At 37.1% G+C, this 20,523-nt stretch overlaps 1 protein-coding gene across 2 annotated transcripts in view; it reads left to right on the top strand.

Moving 5' to 3' along the window:
* Positions 1-20,523, top strand: part of dock8 (dedicator of cytokinesis 8) — a 103,424-nt gene that overhangs the window by 17,578 nt on the left and 65,323 nt on the right. For both annotated transcript variants that reach the window (XM_012952557.3, XM_002935601.5), the window contains exons 3-11: positions 6,176-6,351; positions 9,285-9,356; positions 11,056-11,176; positions 11,821-12,033; positions 13,912-13,997; positions 14,401-14,467; positions 15,023-15,172; positions 16,204-16,284; positions 17,442-17,601. In XM_012952557.3, coding sequence (XP_012808011.1) covers positions 6,176-6,351; positions 9,285-9,356; positions 11,056-11,176; positions 11,821-12,033; positions 13,912-13,997; positions 14,401-14,467; positions 15,023-15,172; positions 16,204-16,284; positions 17,442-17,601 — 1,126 coding nt within the window. The remainder of the gene's footprint in view (positions 1-6,175; positions 6,352-9,284; positions 9,357-11,055; positions 11,177-11,820; positions 12,034-13,911; positions 13,998-14,400; positions 14,468-15,022; positions 15,173-16,203; positions 16,285-17,441; positions 17,602-20,523) is intronic.

Here is a 20,523-nt window from a genome sequence, read left to right as displayed (position 1 = left end):
ACCACCTGCCCCAAGTAGGTATTAATTTTCGCACAGACTAATGCGATATTTAGTGCATCCAAGTGTTTGTGAATCATGCGTTAGTATTATTTCTGCGCGCTAATTAACGCAATGCGGTAAAATTAACGCATTCGGTTGTGCGCTATTTAACGCACGCGATATGCGACTTAACACATGCGAATCACGCATTTTTTGCACGTCAATTTTAACGCAAAAAAAGCATGTGATACGCATTATCACACTTTAGTGAATCATCCCTATAGTCTTCCATTTTTTTGCACTTTGTGCACTGCTTTCCTTGCTGCTTGAATTGTCCGGGTGTGTGTACTCTGTGTTGTCATCCAAATGAATACACTATGGGGCACATTTACTAATCCACGAATCCGAATCACGAATGGGAAAAAATCGTATTGGAAACGAAAATTTCGTAAGATCGCAAATATCACGAAAATGCTTACGAAAAAATCGTATTAGTCACAATAATATCGTACTGGCGATCCGAAAGTCACAAAATTTTCGTACCGAACAATTGTAAACAGCGGTAAAACCTTTTTGAATTTTTCGTGCAAACGTCCGAAAAAGTCATGCGGTGTACAAAAAAGTCGTGTGCCATACAAAAAAGTCGTGCGGACGCCCGAAAAAATTGGCGAAAATACGCTCGGAGCGTTCGCATGAACGCTCAAGCTTTCTTGCTTTTGTAAATGTGCCCCTATGCCTGGGTTTTGCAGCAATGTTTTTATAAGAAGCAGGGAGGGAAGCATGTAGTCTTCCCCCTACTGCCCCCTAACCCTCGCATAACTTATGTATCATTCAGATGCAAGTTAGGAAGCAGCAGATGCAGGACACAAAGGGACCACAAACTTACTACCTGCCCTATACTATACATAACTGCACTTTTACCTGTGGACATAGAAAATTACCCTTAATGGCTGCTTAGGTAAGTTTAAAACTACAGGCTGAGCAAATACTAAAACCGTAGTAGAAACTTGGGTAAAATAAATTAAATGGAAAATAAATAAATAGTCTGCTCTTAATATGTGCATTATGAAAATTCATAGGGAATAATTAATAACTAATAAGTCAGAGAGCTAAGCAGTGACAGAGAAAGAAACTGCTTCTTCTCACATAAATCTGTGACTTTTGAGTTAGTTTGTTTCACTATAGCCACATGGGCCCAGGCGAACCTCACATACAGGAACCTTCTTCCACCATCCTATGACTGCACTGTGGTTTCTCTTGCAGGCCCCATGGGTGGTTGGGCTTGGATATTTCCCAGTAGTTATGCCACTGCAAAGCATGGTGCTTTTTCTAGAGGGGAGTAATACGAATTTGGATACAGCTGCAACCTACTTTCAATGTTGTCTAGAGCCTTTGGAGTAGAGGAAGCTTTTGGCATTTATACAGTGATCACTAAGCTTTTAAACTTTTGGTGGCCAAAAGCGGTCACTGGTTTGCAGGTGGCACTTCCAAGACACTGATACAGAAGGCCCAATTTCCCCTGGAGCTTCCTGTTGTCCCCTACCAATATTGTTGTCATTGCTGGGCCCCATGGAGAGTGGGGCCAGAAGCAGTTGCACCCCCTTGGTAGTTATGCCATTGAGGCCCAGCAGCCAAAAATGTTACATAGTTACACAGTTAAGCTGGGTTGACAAAAGACCAAAGTCCCTCAAGTTCAACCCCTCCAAGTGAACATCAGTGCACATATATACAGATACCTATACTGACCTTTATACTCACATATACACCAATATTTTATAATAATTGTAGATTTTAGTATGACAGTAGCCTTTGATTATCTGACACAAATACAGTTGGCTCACACTAGATGTGAGTGTTCAGCATAAAATTCTTAGATAGTATTACAAATACGCACTGCACATTTATCATAAGGAACCAAACCAAAGGTATGAGTCTAGGGTGGATGTGAAATTGTCACTCTTAATGTAGAAACAAAAATTATGCATGAAACCATTGTTCTCTTAGGCTAATGGTTGCCACTCATTAAAACTGCTTTAAAATAAATTAATGTGCAATATCTGATTATATCCAAAAGGAATTTCAGGTGGTTTAGAGCTCCTGGATATCTGGTCCTTATGCAATCACACACAAGGAGATAGGCAACTACGATAAATCTCCTCTACTGTGGGCAACTAATCTCCTGCAAATGTTTTTTCTCCGGCAATAATGTAAATCTTTGGTGGTAAAATATACATGTTGCTTTGGCTTTGTGAAGTAGCCAGAAGTTGGCAATCCAGGAAAGTTTGGGCTACTTTGTAAAAGTAGCTGTGTTGCGTATTTCCCTCACAGGCAATTTAAATTTTAACCATTGGGAAACAATGTTTTTTTACCCATGGTAGCCAAGATTTATTAAGGGATGACAAAATGCCCCATGTGTCATTACCCTAATCAGTTCATTTAAATTACTTTTGATACTTTTGACCCCAGAAGCAAAATTACTATTGGTCTGTGAGGCTACCATTTTATTGTTATTGTTCCTTTTTATTCCTTATCTTTCTATCTAGTTCCACTCATATTCATATTCTAGTATCTCATTCAGACCACTTGTAAAGGGTTAAAACAAAAGGTTTATTTTATTAATGTATATAGTTAGCAATATGCAGGTTTAATCAGCAGGTGGCTCTAGATCGACCTGTGAGCCTATATAAGGAAGTGCCTTGTTGAGGCACTTTCTTGTTTAGGCCTGCAACAAAACCTTGTGGCCAGACCTGTTGGGGAGGTTGGTACTTACATTAGCTAGTGACATTAGTGGCTAGTGAGTTCACTTCAGGAGTGAAAGGTAGTGAGGGCTAGTTAGAAAGGACAGCCTGTTGTCCCGATGAGGAGTCCTTAGAGAGGGGTAGAGCCCCTAAGGCAAAATTTGTTTCAGAGAGGGAACTGAGTGTTAAGGTGTAGGTTAAAGGAGAGCCTATGGATGATGCTGGGCACTGTACATACGGTTACCACAGAGGAAGGGGTAAAGGTCTCTAGTGAGCAGGGAGCCCCTGGAAGGCAAAAGGCACTCTGTTGGTGCATCCAGATGAGACAGGGGTCATGGACGATTCAGTGAGAAATGCTGGATGTGTGTGTGAGAAGAAGATTGAGAGAGAGAGAATCTGCAGAAGTATTGTGCATTATATTACTGTCATCCTTTGTCGGCAACCAGAGCCCGTTCTGCCTCCCTGCGAGAAGTGGCTGTCAATAAAGTTTGAGTTCACTGCAACCTTGTGGAGATGCCTATTTCTTTTAGCAAAGGCCCTCCACTTGCTGGTGAGAACAGTAAGTCATCCACAGCCAGCCACAGGTAGCAACTTTACACACTGCTTGATGGCTAAGGTAAACCAAACCCTAGCAAAAAACAAGCCTAATTGTCCTCTGCCCCGTGCATATATGCTATATTTCACTATGTGCTCACATAACAGATATTAGCATGTGCTTTTAGAGACTTTCAGTCTGAAATTACAACAGAGGTTTCAGGTACTTCCTTTCTGACAGCTCTTGGTGGTGCTTTGCTCACTTCCTTAAACAGTTTGTGGTAAAGTGTTTGTTCCATTAAGCTGTGTTGTTTTAGCGTGTGGGCTTTTTTTCTATATTATCAAAGAGAGGGCTTCCTAGATTCAACATCACAGTATTCAAATCTGTTTCCTGTTGAAGCCATTTTGAATGGCTTACGGTGCAGGCATATTCCCCTACAAGCTGCAGAAAGGTATGGTCATAAATATTTGTCCTCACATTCTTTTTAAAATGGTTGTTTATCTTAATGAAATTATTTCTCTTCTGAATAGAGACAAATTAGGTGTGTAGATGAAAAGCCTAAATGCATTATATTTGTTTACAAAAGTATATGTGGCAAAAGCTGTCATGCCCTGAAGAAGTTATTACTTCATAGAAAACAGATGTTATACAAGTGTGCAAACACATAGCACTGTGAATCTAGTATAGGCACAAACTTATTGTGCACTTACAGCTCATGGGGCATGGACTGCTGATTTATGTACGTATCATTTGTAGAACGGATGGCAGTTTGCACACTTATGTACAATGCTGGTGTGTAAAAGAAAAAGCAACTATAGGTACAGATCAGGATCAGCAATCAGTGCAGCCCTTCTACCTGAGTTTTTCAAAAGAGTCCCTGATTATTTACATCATATGGTAACCTTATAACAGTGACACTGTGTTTTACCTCACCGTGTTTGGGAGAAAATATTATATTTGGTGCTATAGATTTTTGCTCAAATCTGCTGTATAATTAAAAATAATTAAAAGCCATATTCCACTTTTTTGTTTATCTGGCAATTAATTATTCTCTTAGCCTACATTAAAGGGCCAGCAACCCCAAATCCTTTAAGGTGGAGAAGAAAAACTTTTTGTAAATTGTACATTTGTAGGGGTTTGGGATCAAATTATATTGTGTGCCCTATTAAATACACTTGTCATTGGTTGTCATTAAGGTGTATTCAAGGTGTTGGTTCTTAAACATTAACGAGCAGTTCCAATACTGAAATACCTTGATAAAATTGCTAAAATTACAGTGGTTACTATTTTAATTCCAAATAACCTGAATGGTGTTGAATACGTTATATCTTATGCAGGGATTTATACTGAATTCATTTTAAAATTTGCCACTATTGCAAGGGTCATGTATAAGTTTCATCATTATTATCATCATCATCATCATAATTTATTTATATAGTGCCAGCAAGTTACCCATCGCTTTACATTAATTTCTATATCAACAGGGGTCTTAAAATAATTTAAGGGTTACAGAATAAAAACTGAATATGAGTTAGAAGACCTTGCTCACAAGAGCTTCCAATCTTTCTTCAAGATATCGTCCCACTTTTATAAAGTTAATCTTCCAAAATATAAAGTTAAATGCAGGTTTTGATTATGAAACATGACCAATTTAGGTTTGTTTATGTTGAAGGAGAGGTACTTTAGGAATTATATCTGGGTTTTTTCAACTTCTTCTCCTTCACCTTCTCAGGGGAACCTAGAATCAGACTGAGAATCAAAAAAGTTGCTTTAGAATTAGTTATTCAACTTATTTAGAGGGGTCATGAAAACCCACCCTATACAGCATGGAGACCCATTTTGGGTCCTGAACCCTGGGCACACCTTTAACTCATAAAATGGTTACAGATATATGAAAACATTATTTTATCAGACATTCCACCATAGTTCTTACTATATTTAGAATAGCAAATAATTGTTCACTCCAAATCTGACGCTAATTTAACTTCAGGCTGTAGAGGAATACTGGTTTCTGCCTTTCTTGGACAGGCTTTTGATGCCCATTACAGAAGGTGACAGAAGGAATGTGATTCGATTAAATGATCTGCTTACACTGTAACTTGATGGGCTGGTATACATAGGCACTGTGGACTGTTTACCCTCAGGATTATGGTTGTCTAGCTATACCTCTGATCACCGGGGCTAATAAGCTCAGTCAGTCAGTGCTAAGTCAGTGCTAAGTCAGTGCTCTGAAGTTTCCTAGCCATCCAGCCTTAAACTCTGATGGCAGTGGACCAAATATGGGTGGTAATGTATAATAAGTAGCAAAGTTTGCACAAGGTGTAGTAACCCATAGGTGTTTGCTCTGAAACAGGTGGCTTGTAAATTCTACCTGCTGATTATTTGACATTAGTTATTAAACCTGGTTCAAAGTTTGTAACTTTTATTACATTAACTGCTAACTCTTTTACTTTTGTCTAAGAAGACTGGTCTAGCAAGTTCTCAGAACACAAATATCTATGTCAGACTCTTAAAATACTGTTCATAACCACAATACAGTGTGCTAACAGTTTTAATTAGACATTGGAGCAGGTGATTAACGTTTTGACTTGGTTCTCCTTGAATCTATTTGGCGGTCACAACTCCATGTGTGCAAAACACCCTTCTCCTGCTCTTGTGTAATAATTACTTTTCAAGACACTAGCAGCGGGCATGGTCTAGAAATCAGGGACTGTGTCTTGAGGGGGCATGCCTGGCACAAACCAATCTTCAGTATGTTTTTTCATAATCATAATTTCAGGAGGCACAACCTATTAGGTTTTGGCATAGGCTTTTGAGAAATAAATACCATTTGTAATTATGTCAGCATGAAACACAATGCATCAGAAAAATAATTTTGTACAGTAGCCTTTAAAATCACATTTTGTTTTTTATCATGCTTTAGCCTCCATTTTATGACGTGGTAGACCCTGTTGATTTTGAAAGCTTCCTCATGACACACATCAACAACCAAGATCCTGAATTTCGGCAAGAATTGGGTGACTTTTTTGAAGATGAATTGGATACTGTATACAAAGCCAAGGAGTGCAGGACTGTGCAGCCTTCTTTACCAGAACAAGGGTAAATTTTCTATTGTGCTATTTATATTTTTTTCTTTTTCAGTGTTTTGCTATGTTTGAAATATTGTTTTGGGATAACAGGGTGAATTGTTTCTTTTGCTCTTGACCTTTCGGCACCCTTAGTGGGACTCATCTCAAAAATGCACACCTAAGACTATGGGGCACATTTACTAATCCACGAACGTCCGAAAGCGTCCGAATGCGTTTTTTTCGTAATGATCGGTATTTTTGCGACTTTTTCATCGCCGTTACGCCTTTATCGTATGTTTTCCGCATCTTTTTTGTTGCTGTCGCAAAAAATTCGGATTGGTTTCTCTGCCGTTTACAATTGCTCAATATGAAAAAATTGTGGCGGCGGCGAAAAAATTGCGCAAAATACGATAAAGTCGTGACGACGATGGAAAAGTCGCGCAAAATACGGAAAAACCACAACAGCGCCGAAAAAATCACGAAATTTTCGTTTACAATGCGATTTTTTCCCATTCGGGATTCGGATTAGAGGATTAGTAAATGTGCCCCTATGTCTGGCGTAATATAAGCCTAATATGCTTGCAGACTGTGCTTTTTCTATAAGGCTTATGTCAACCTGGACAGGAAATTAGCAATCTCTAATTTGGCTAGGCTTCCTTGCTTTTTGTAAGGGCAAATCATTTTTATGCCTATTCATGTCCTTTTACAAGTAGTAGATAATAACCTTTCTGTGTGACATAACCCTAAAAGTGTTCATTCACTAATTGAACCTCCACAGTATTGGACGGATTGGCCCACAGGCTGAATGGATAGATAAGTTGTGATACATGTTCTTGGATACATACCAGTGTTCCTTTCAGTCAGGCTGACAGGCCATATAATCAGTACTGCACCCAGTGGTGCATCAGCAAATTAAATTCACAGACTAAACATATCATCTGATATCAATCAGGCTCATAGGTTGGTCTGTCACAAACTTGACACCAGACAGTTGGGAAGTAAGTTTGAATTTTTAGTTTTTAGTAGTACAGGGATAGGATCCCTTATCCGGAAACCCGTTATCCAGAAAGTTCCGAATTACAGAAAGGCTCTCTCCCATAGACTCCATTATAAGCAAATAATTCAAATTTTTAAAAATGATTTAATTTTTCTCTGTAATAATAAAACAGTACCTTGTGTTTGATCCCAACTAAGATATAATTAATCCTTATTGAAGGCAAAACAATACTATTGGGTTTAAATGATGATTAAATGATTTTTTAGTAGACTTAAGGTATGGAGATCCAAATTACGGAAAGATCCCTTATCCGGAAAGCCCCAGGTCCCGAGCATTCTGGATGATAGGTCCTATACCTGTATTTACTTTTTAGTGGTTGCTAAAGTAGTTTAAATAATAAGCTGAAGAGTATCTGAAGAAAAGAGTCGAATATTTTTATAATACACAAGAGCCACAAGAGTGTTGTCCAACTTGTTACATGTGGGGGCACAGTAATATCAGAAAGTTAAGTTTATAGAGCCCTAGATCAAACTTGGGGTGATAAAAATCCCTTGGAGGGCCACATCCAGGCTACAGACCTCCAGTTGGAAAATATGAGGATATTAGAGGTCACCTTGGCAAACTTGGCCTTTTGCCTTTATATAGTCATGGAACTCCTCAGTGACTTATAATATGCTTATATTTTACAATAAGGGTACAATTTCCCCATATAAACCACATAATAAATAAATAATGAAGACCAATTCCACATTTTCTTAGAATATCCCTATCTGCAACATATTAAAAGTTACATTTTAGTAGATGTTTCTGTTACCCTGCCAGATGTATTTATTGTGCCCTATACTAAAAAGTCAGAATTACAGTAGCTTTCTTGAAGTAGATACTTTTTCCTGCTGTGAGTCAGATTCAATTTGATGAGAAAAATTATATTTCATGTTCTTTTATGTGAAAAATCTCTAGACTATTTGGAATTGAATTAGTAGATACATTTTGCACACAATTCTATGTCTTGTTATAGGCATGCACCACTATTTTATGGATACTACAATGCAGATTACTCAAACGGGCTGATTTACTTACCCACGAACGGGTCGAAATGAGTCCGATTGCGTTTTTTTCGTAATGATCGGTATTTTGCGATTTTTTCGTATGTTTTGCGATTTTTTCGGATTCTTTACCAATTTTTCGTTACCAATACGATTTTTGCGTAAGAACGCGAGTTTTTCGTATCCATTACGAAAGTTGCGTAAAAAGTTGCGCATTTTTCGTAGCGTTAAAACTTACGCGAAAAGTTGCGCATTTTTCGTAGCGTTAAAACTTACGCGAAACTTTGCACCTTTTACGTTTTAACGCTACGAAAAATGCACAACTTTTCGCGTTATTTTTAACGCTACGAAAAATGTGCAACTTTTTACGCAACTTTCGTAATGGATACGAAAAACTCGCGTTTTTACGCAAAAATCGTATTGGTAACGAAAAATTCGTAAAGAATCCGAAAAAATCGCAAAACATACGAAAAAGTCGCAAAATGTTCGTTTTCAAGTCGGAACTTTTCCAATTCGGGTCGGATTCGTGGGTTAGTAAATCAGCCCCAAAGTGTAAAATTAGAGCTCACTACAGAAACACTAACTTTTGCTTCCTATGGGATTTTTAGAAGCGTATTTATCAATAGGCTATTCCAATTTATAGATACGCTACTAAAAAATCCCCTAGGAATGAATAGAAAGTGGTTGAATTTTTACTGTAGTGCTTTAATTTCACACACTGATAAATCTTTCCCTGAATGTTTAAATTTGTTTCATATCTTTATTGATGAAAGAATATGCACAAATAGATAAATATCATATTCAATTGCAACACAACCCAATGCAGATATGCTACATACTAACTACTCTCAGCATTGTTATTATCTGCCAAGCCCACTCCATTTTTTGTCAACATGTTTCTTTTTCATGGGTTTTTGTCAGAGTTGAGCTGGATCCACACGTCCGAGACTGTATCAGTACGTATATACGTGAATCGCTGATTGTCACCAGAAAGTAAGTAGATATGTGAATTTATAAAACAAAGACTGCAATAATATCAAAGCCATATGCTCTGCTTTTCCAGCAGTATATGTTTACCATTAGGTGTTCCTCATATTTCTGGAGTACTGATGCTGTACAGTGATTTTTATAACTGTATAACAGTCACTGAACATATTAATATTATGCACATGACTTTAATAATTGCAATATTATTTGATCCACTTGGTGCAAGATACTTGCAGAAATGGGTGCAAGGTTTACTCTGTTATTACAGCCAGTTCTAAGAATTATCTATGAATTGTTAAAGTGCAAGTACCTTAAAAGTCCCCATTTGCCTCTTTGCTGCTTTGTAGTTGTGCTTGATTTCATTTGCAGATCAACTTTCATACGGTTTGGTTGATAGAGCCTAAAATATTTATTTGGAGATAGCTTGTTAACTGCTATTTACACCATTTATACAAAGCAGGATCTTATTATTATATATTGTCTGTTATAAGGGTTTAGAAGCAATATATTATTCACCTTTAGTTTAATATGGATAATAGAAGGGACCAATGGGTTCCATGAGACTGCAGGCAAAGAGTTCATATGGACCAAGAACTTATTTGTACAGTGGGGAAAGACAAAGGTTTTCTAAGCCCCTTTTAACCACCTTAACATGAATAATGAATGTGCTGTATTAACCCGCTTTTCTCCACAGCAAAGTAACGCTGTATGTATAATTTTACTTCTATAGATATGCATTCTTTGCTGTTTATTACCTACCTTGATGTTTGCTACAACATAAAAAGACTTATAACCAAAGCAATTTGAATTTCCAGAATTTTGCATTGCATGTGTCCAATGCATAAAGGCATTTTACACTGTACACTAAATTCCCGAAGGAAATTCTGAGACCAGCACCTACAGGTTTTGAGAAAATATGTCTCATGCCAGCTAAACATAAAAATGGACAGAATTAAAAACGGCTGCCTCCTTGATTACATTGCTATACAGCTGTATTTATGTTTTGATAAATACATTAACTTAATACTTATATTAAATCAGTAAATTCATAACAAGGACTTTTAGAGCTGAACAACTTCTTTTTAATTTAAAAACAAATCACCATCTGAAAACACAGTATATTATTATTTGCTCAGTTCTCAGTACTGCCTGAAGTATTTAGCAGATAACAATGGCATAATTTTGTGATGTTGATCTGTAATATTTGGTTTCAGAGGTAATGCCACTTTTGTCTAAGTTAATAAGACACCTCACACAGAACATGTAAAAAGGTATAGTCAATGGGACTTGTTAATGCAACTGCTACTAGGAAATAGTAATGGTTTATTTGTATATGGTGGTAGTAGTCATGTGGCATGTGTCACGTGACATACGAAAAAAGCTCCAGGGTTCCCCTCATCAATAGCTGCAGCAGCACATGATTTTGAACTAACGGATAACCAAATAACGCAGAAGAACCTTGGAGCTACCGGAACTTTGAGATAACACTGTCACATATTTGGGTGACCTTTTAGCTACTCTGTTATATTATATGACTGCATACATGAAAATAAGTCAAATATATCAATACAGTAACTTTTAGTTAGTGGTATAAATTGTGTTTGTTTTACCTTACTAAAAACATTATTAGAATCTAGACAATAAAATATACACCTGACATTTGTGTATACAGTCATTCATTTGTATTAACTTGTTTTCGTTTCAGAAGTCAAGAAAACCAAGTAATAGGAAGCTTTAGCAGAAGCGGATCTAGGAAAGATTTTCCCAAGACTCTCCAAAAACAAGTGTTTGAGTCAGATGAAGCAGAACCTAGACCAAACGAACAGGTATATTTTTACTCTCAATATATTGATTTTCACATGTTTTTATAAAATACTCTGTTTAATTTATTATTAATGAGCAATTAAATACAAGGGATTACTAAACTGTGTACACATGATATGTATGCATATATAGCAATAAGTGGTAACTATGGTGTTTTTTGATTGAAGCTTACCTTTATGACTGCTAGGGAACCTGTTGTTTTTATTGCCTGTATAAATAGCTCTGTCTTTTTCTGTGATGTGAGCAAAACATATTGTAAAACCTGGTTAAATTCTTATCTGCATGCTTCTAAAGAACAGCTCAAAATGATTATGACAAGTTAGGTTACTGTTCCACTGAAATCTGTAACGAATGCCATATGTATATATGCAGTTTCAGAAGAAGAATCTTCTGTATAATTAAATTAACTGCTTTAATGAATTTCTAATAAAGAATAAAAAAATATATTGGTGCAATGTCCAAGATATGTAATCCATAATATAAAAAATATGTCTTTTAAAAAAAAAAAAATGTCTTCTAAATTTGGTAAAATGTTGAAATTATTCAATATGCACAGTGTGCTCAGCTCTCCCTCAGGCATTTATACCATCTTACAAATGTGTTTGCCACAAAGTACCGAATAACTGATCCACAATCTATGTTTTAGAATGATGATAGTCCAATCACTTTGCTTATTGATGAATCTGGACAAACTGCACTTACATCCTGTGACTTTGACCTGCGTGGCTTACGACCAGAAACTCGGCTGAAGAACTTGCTTCAATTTAGTAATGTTGAAGATCTGGAGAGACAAAATGAAGAAGCTCGCAAATCCAATAGGCAGTCAGATCTTTTTGCTCTCAGTCCACCAATGGATGAGGTATAATTATAACCGACAGAAACATTTTCAAAAAATATGTTTCTGCAGAAAACATTTATCAAACTAAACAAAAACTGATGTTATAAAAACTGGTGTTAGAACTGAAACATTTCCAGAGGTTTCATGACAGTCTGTGAAAATCAGGCTACATGATGTAAATGCCAGGCAAAAGTGTATCTCAATACCTATAGTATAGTGCCTCCCTACGAATGTGGCTCACAACATCAGTGCTATATACTACTGCAATGTATTATGTTTCCTAGGTATCATCATGAAAACAGTCGACATGCCCCTTATGATTTTTTTTTATAAAGTATCATGCTTATCAAGCTTGTAAAACATTTGTTGACAAAAGGTACTGATACATGCTTATTGTTTCCTCTAAGCCAGTGCTCTCCAATGTCTGTGGTACCGAGGGCTGATAATGGAAACCAGTTTTGACTATTCCCTTGTTTTAAACCACACCCATGTTATCAGAATAACTTTTAAGACCATACTCACATTAATGGTGGTAGGACACCAAAAAAACAAACAAACAAAAAAAAAAAACAAATGCTTGGTACTCACTGCAGGGGTATCACCCATTACTCTTATGTGAAAGAAGTTTATTATGTCATATTAAGACATACCCTTGAATCAATATTCCTCCTCCCCTGTGGATAGCACAGAAACCCCCAGCACAAAACAAAACACCTTATGGACCCCCTAACAGCTATTTACAAATTCTAAAAAACTCCCAGGACTAACCCCTGCCAGGTTCACCTCCCGCAAGCAGCATAGGGCAGGCAGACTATTGTACACACAGGTAGTCTGAGTATGGCACAAAGGCATTGTAGGGCGGACAGGGTATGAAACACACAGGCAGAGTAGGGTAGGCAGAGTATGGCACACACAGGCAGCATAGGGTAGGCAGAATATGGCACACACAAGCAGTGTAGGGCAGGCAGAGTATGGCACACACAGGCAGGGGCGGGCCAAGCCGACCGGGCGCCCAAGGCAACCCGGTCGGCCACCTCGCCACCGCGTCTGCTTTGGCGCGCATGTGCAGTTGCGTGGGGGGCGGGGATCGCGACGGGACAATGCCAAGCGGCGGGGGCAGGAGAAAGGATTGCCGCTAGGGGTAGGCAGGAGAGGCTCCTGCCTGGCGCCCTCCAATCGTTGCGCCCTAGGCAGCTGCCTCTTCTGCCTACCCCTAGTTCCGGCCCTGCACACAGGCAGGTTAGGTCAAGTTAGGCGGACTATAGTACACATAGACAGGGCGGAGCAGGGCAGGCAGATTAGGGAAGAAAACAGGGAAACCTAAGGTGTGAGGTGGTACAGGTGTGAGCAATGCAGGGTTTTACAGGTTTGAAAAATGCAGGGGCTAATGTCTTGAATCTTAGTTGTGAACAATGTAGGGGCCAGTTAATCTCAGTACTGATACCATTTAAAGCTTACAAAAAGCAGTCACAGCAGCAAGACAGATGGGGGGGGGGGGGCAAGGGGGCTCAGTGGGCACCTGTTGGACAGAACTTCTCTAAGCTAACGGCCTTTTAAAGATGTCACTACTGACATAATCGATAATCTAAAAAATAGTAAACTGTATTAGAGTGAAACCTCTATTTTACATCCCCTGATTTTAAGCTTTCCCTCATTTTACCTTGTTTTTTTGTGGTCCCACCAATATATATTATATATGCATGATTTTGCAATTTTCCAAATTTTACACATTTTTCTGGTCCCCTAAAAACCATAAAATGGGGGTTCTACTGTGTAAATATGGAATAGCTTTAAAATCCAATTTTATACTGTTAATATGTTTTTATTTATATTATATTGATCTTTACTTTTTTGACTGTAGGCCAGAATCTAATATACTCCTTTACTTATTAATTTTAGGAGGACACCGTAGAAATACGCCCTGTGCCGGACTGTCCAAAAGAACACATGGGATACAGAATAATGGTCAAATTGCATACTTTGAAGTATGGTGCTAAAATATTCCTTGAGCCCTCTTTTCTCTGAATGTAAAAATATTCTTTTAATGATCTACATTTTTTTTTTTCTTTTTGCAAGGGATGCTGTACAAAGAAGGATTCAGAATATAACCTTGTTCTGTTGAGCTTACTATATAAGTTTTAGGGTATATATATGTATTAGGGTGATTAACTGACTTTAATTCACAAATTGACAGGGATCAAAACTAGGGCTTCCTTTGGCAAATCCATTGAGCAATCCCATATTTTTATTCTGAGACCATGTAACAACTTGTAAAAGGCCTCTGGGAGCTAGGGTGATAGTGACAAAATGTATGTATTTGTTTAAAATATTGTGTATAATATTTGTTTGTTTTCCTATTTTAATGTCTTTGATGCTTTTTATTGACAGATTTGAGATTGACATTGAGCCACTGTTTGCCAGCTTTGCACTCTATGACTTAAAAGAAAAAAAAAAGGTAAATTAAATGACAACATGGGCATTTTTATGGCCAGGGGCATAGTTTTAACAGTCCATTCTGTAAACCAGTATCTGTCCAAACTGAAAATTTTACTTTACAATACACCTCAGTGGGTGAATAGGTGAATTGTGGCTAGTGAAATGAATGGAGCTGCAGTTTATTCTCACTCCCTCCTTACCCATCTCCTGTCAGATCTTCAGGCTGATAAAGATGAAACAATGCTCCTTGGACATCTCTGTGGATAAATATCCATTGTTTCCTGCACAATCAGCTGAAACCACCATTGCCTTCCATCATCAAATATGTACTTTAATTAAATTGAGAAAATAAGATATCTTGCTATTTTGAATTGAATTAATATTTGCAAATAACCTATTTATTAAACTAAAGAGATATTCATTTCTTTATGTGTTTAAACAACCTTACTTCTGTAATATATGTACTATTCAAAGTGATTAATTGTCTTCTACATACAAACATCAGATTCCATGGTAGATGGTAGATTCTGTATGTGTATGTATGTATGATTTATATTTTGAATTTTATTTTTAGATCTCTGAAAATTTTCACTGTGACCTGAATTCCGAAGTGTATAAGGGTTATCTGCGCAATCACATTCCTAACATAGCCACATCAAGCCAAGCAAAGTCTGCTGTGTTTTCAATTACCTATCCCTCCCAAGATATATTCCTAGTTGTCAAGGTAAGAAACTCTGTCATCAAACAATATGAATGTATAGTCTGATGGAATACATCCATAGTGACATGGGTGGGATCAGATGCATGGAGGTTTTCATGGCTTTGCTGAAAATTATGTTTAGGATGGAAAAACACAGTCACAACCAAAAGTTTAATATTAAGGTAATATTAGGTTAGACATTCCTGATTATTATCAGGATTTCTAGGCATTACCAAAACCACGTAACAAGCCATAGTAATACTGGGGATGTTTCTAGTGCATATGCTGAAGCACAAAATCTATTACCGGTTATTAATTGATAAACTGCCTGCATTCAATTGCCAATATTTCTTTATTTCCTATAAATGTTTAGTATAATATACTGGCATAGGTTATTCTGTGCACAGGAAGTCAAATCTTTTACATATTTGTGTTAATTTGTATTAAAAGGAGCAGCCAGATTTGTTCTGATGGGGTAAGCTTATCATAAGGCTTCATTGCTAAGTGCCTCTCTGTTGGGCATAGTATCAAGAACATTTATTAAACTATTGATTTTAAAATGTACAGGTATTGGATCCGTTATCTTGAGACCCTTTTATCCATTTTAATCAAATAATTCAGATTTTTAAAATGTATTTCCTTTTTCTCTGGAATAATAAAACAGTACCTTGTATTTGATCCTAACTAAAATATAATTAATCCTTATTGGAGACAAAATGGTGCTATTGGGTTTATTTAATGTTATAATGTTTTATTGTTTTATTTTTTAGTGGACTTAAGACCCCTTATGTGGAATACCCTTGGTCCCAAGCATTCTGAATAACGGGTCCTATACCTGTATACATGTGGAACATAGCATGCCTCATACATGGGAGGATGTTGTTACAAAGCATGTCAAAATCTGTAATGTCCCTTTGGCAGTTTCTATTATTTAAAATTTGGTTTATAAATTACAATTACATGATATACAGTTGCTTCTAGTGTTCATTTGGTTGCAGAATTGACTACTTTTTGTTTTGTTGCCACTTATTTTTATCCTTTTTTATCCTTTGCAGATCGAAAAAGTTCTTCAGCAGGGAGAAATCTCAGACTGCGCAGAGCCATATATGGTTTTAAAAGAAACTGAAAGTGGAAAGGTAACATTACTGATATAATAATAATTCCATGTGACTTCCCAAATACATAATGGTTATAAAAAGATATTTCCTCATTATGCAGCCTCAATCTCTGCTTTTAAGCTAAGTATAAATAGACATTTAGATGTTTTGAAAACTTTTTTGAGAGTTTTAAATTTACAGTATGAATAAATAAACTAACCCCCATATGTAATAAAAGCACTAAGTTTGCCCAGGAGCAGTAAACCATAGCAACCAATAAGATGTTTGCGTTTAAACAGGTGACCATTAAATTTTACCTGCTGATTCGTTTCTAAGGGATACCGCTCCTGGGCAAACTTAGTGCCTTTTATTACATAACCCCCATAGTGTTTTCTCCACTGGCACATAAACTCTAGTAGAGAAAATGACGATACCACCAGATGTTACTGTGATTATGAATGACTAATAGTTTCATTGATTAATAGTATCCATGCACAACTGGCAGATTCTGGCCTGAAAATGCACTCAGAATGCCCAATTTGCAATGTGGTGTGCTAATTGCAAAAGAAAAACAATTGCCCACTTTTTTGATTTTGTTGCCCACTGGGTATTGCATTGTGCAAAAATGTGCAGGCCTCTCCATTCTGCTTCTGAGCATAGAGACCTGCTAACTGCTAATGCACCCTTTGTTAGATTCAAAAGGGATGAGGGGAGGCACGCAGGGTTCCCCCCCCCCCCCTGCCACATACCTTTTGTGTCATTCAGACATGCAAGGTATGGATTAGCAGAAGGCACAGGCTGCATCAGGGCCTTGTCCATACCACCTGCTCTAAGACTGTAAGGGCAAGGCTGAAGTTTGCCTTTCTTGCACTAAGAGCAGCGCACCTCTAGGCACTAAGGGGCGCAACTAGGGGCTTTCTAAATGACTCCTCATAAGTGAAAGGTAAAGCAGTTATTTATTTGTAAAAAATGTTTGGAATCATGTATGATTTTCGTTCCACTTCTCACGTGTACACCACTTTGTATTGGTCTTTCACGTGGAATTCCAATAAAATTGATTCATGTTTGTGGCTGTAATGTGACAAAATGTGGAAAAGTTCAAGGGGGCCGAATACTTTTGCAAGCCACTGTATATATATATATATATATATATATATATATATATATAATTTAATTCTTTGTCCATTTTCTTCCAGACCAAAGATAAAATTGAAAAACTAAAATCTCAAGCTGAAAACTTTTGTCAGCGTCTAGGAAAGTACAGAATGCCATTTGCATGGGCACCTGTGAGCCTCTTAAACTGCATTAATGTTATGACACTTGAAAGAGATTCCCCTGAGAGTGAAAACCCCAATGGTAAGTTATTTTTATTGTTTACTTCCCTCTTTACTTTTTGGTTGGTATGCAACGTAGAATACAAGTTCAATACCCAGTTTTGCTTTCTTTTAGGCATCTATAACATTTTGGGCCCGATTCACTAAAGTCCGAAATAAGGAGTGCTATTTATAGCATGCGTTAAAAATCTTATCACTACTTATTTTTCACTCGATTCACTAAAAGGACACTTGTCATAATTAAGAAGCGATGTTCTTGGCGTTATTTATCTTACGATGACATATTTTAATGAAAAAAACTATGCGATAAGCGTTATAGGGGCCGATTCACTAAAGGTCAATAACGCTTATCGCATAGTTTTTTTCATTAAAAAGCATGCGATAATTAAGTACCGATTCATCAAAGTCATTTTGCATGTGTTAATCCGCATATCGCATGCACAAAAAAAACGCATTGCGTTAATTAGCGAATAGAAATAGTACTAACGCATGATTCACAAACACATATGAAGCGTTAAACGTGCAAAATATCGTGTTAATCTGTGTGAATATTAACCCTACTTGGGGCAGGCGGTACTTAAAGAAAATTGCGGTTCGTGAGCTATTGGCAACACAATATGGAGTTTGCAGTCGTATTTTTTCAAGTATATGTTGGCCCTAGAGTGATGCATCCTTCAGTTTTCAGGGAAATGGTGGTTTTCAGAAAGTAATGGTTACGTGCGTAATATATTGCGCTCTGCGTAAAATATCGCGCGCTGCGTAATATATTGCTTCAAAATATGTCATCGTAAGATAAATAACGCCAAGAACATCACTTCTTAATTATGACAAGTGTCCTTTTAGTGAATCGAGTGAAAAATAAGAAGTGATAAGATTTTTAACACATGCTATAAATAGCACTCCTTATTTCGGACTTTAGTGAATCGGGCCCATTGGATAGTACAGGGATTTTCAGTGAGTGTGGCTTTCTGGCTAAGATTGAACTGGAATTCCCATATTGGCAACAGATAATGGAAAGGTAGAACAGTTACATGTGGAGAATCTCAGAGAGTGAAAGCCTCATTTACAAGACAAAGAACATAAATGGATGCAAGACTGAGTGTGCATTGAATCCTGAATCCTTGAATTCACAAAAGTGTAAATAGCATTTATCAAAACTTGCAGATTATTTGCCAAAACAGACAAACTTGCATCTATATTGGTGCATTGCACACAGTATGAAGTGAATGCAACTTTGAGAGCATCTGCATTGATGCTGGAAATCTGGGGGAAATGCTAGATTTTGAGTAAAAAACATGCAGTTTGCATCCGTAAGTTACATTTTGATCTAAAATAAGGTTTTAGATCACTAGTGTAGTAGAGTGCTGTGTAGCACTAACAGTGGAAAAAGTGCTCTCAGAGTGTAAATTAGAACTTGCACTGCAAAATAACAGCAGGAAGGATGATGTGGGGGTACAGGTCCTTACTGTTCCCCCCACTCCCCATGGTCCCCCAATGTTACAGGTTGTGCTATATTGTAATTACACTGCTGGTCCTTTTCTGTGGTGGCACAGGGATTATTTCAGGTGAGTGTTTCCTGCTATTCAGTGTATTTTTATGAATCCAAACCTGAGATAGTCTGCTTTTAAACAGATGACCAGTAAATTCTACCAACTAATTGATTGCTATATGTTACTGCTCCTGAGCAAACTCAGTAACTAATGTTACATAACCCCATATTTGCTGTCAAAGTCTGGATCTCAATCTTTTCCACCATCACTGTACTCTGTGAATTCATGCCTGCTGCTATGCCCTTAGAGATATAGTAAAGCATAGCCAGAAATTTCTAAATAGCTAATAATTCAGAAAATGTGCTGTTCTGAAGCATGGGCCAATTTAGGTTAGTGCAACATAGTATAGTGCTTCAAAATAAAAAAAAGTACATGTTAGGACAGTGCCATATGAAAGGCCAGTGACTAAAACTGTAAGTTCAGCTTCCCACTCTCCCCTAGCAAAAGTACTGATATGTTTATCGTTTAACATAAATAAAATTCTTACATATAACCCAAAGAAACACACACAGACTAAAGTTTATCTAGTTACAGTCAACGATTACATTATTACATTAGTTTATGTATGCGAACAAACTAATCTAAATCTTACTCAGGAATCTAAACCCACTGTGTTCTACAGAGTTTATATTTGCCATTTAGCCCATTTTCATCATGACTGACTACCCTCATGGCTACACAGCAGCTTTGTGTATATAAAACCTAGTAGTACTGAAGCAAACACACCTTTTTTACGAGTGAAGGGTAACAGTACATTATATATTAATTACTTTAAAACAATTTCATTTTTTAGCATTACGGTTCCTTTAAACTGCTTGTAATTTCAGTAAGAATACTATATCCCAGCAATACACTTCCACCTAAATAAGACCCAATTGCTTTCAGTGCTGCAGCTATCTGAGCAGACACTGTGATCACTATCGGCACTGATGAACAGTTTAATTGCTTGGTGTGATTTTGATAAAAGTAACAGAAAGGGCTGAATACAGCAGTTGAATTCCATTGATATATAAAGGTCACACAACTTTAAACTGACTTCCAGCATTTTTCTTACAGTATAGCTACTACATTAATTCTTATGTGACAGAAGCGCTGATCTGGAGCATAATGATCTTCATTTAGCACTGAAGTCAATTTAATATGTATATACCATACAAATTAAATTTCCAGCATGAATGCTTCAATAATTATTCCAATAATAATACATAGGGGTTGCTTCCTTTTCATCAGTAGTCTTAGATACGTGATACATATATGAGCCTTTTAGGATATGGGTAGTTGGTGGTAATGCACAACAATGCCACAGTTTTAATAACTTCAGGTTTCTGAAAGTGCCCCTGAAGGGTGTAAGGTACTGAATTATGCATATATTCCGCTGTGTACCATGAAGTAAT

This window comes from Xenopus tropicalis, chromosome 1, assembly GCF_000004195.4.
Source record: "Xenopus tropicalis strain Nigerian chromosome 1, UCB_Xtro_10.0, whole genome shotgun sequence".
Lineage (NCBI taxonomy): Eukaryota > Metazoa > Chordata > Amphibia > Anura > Pipidae > Xenopus > Xenopus tropicalis.
This window is presented reverse-complemented; position numbering and strand designations above follow the sequence as displayed.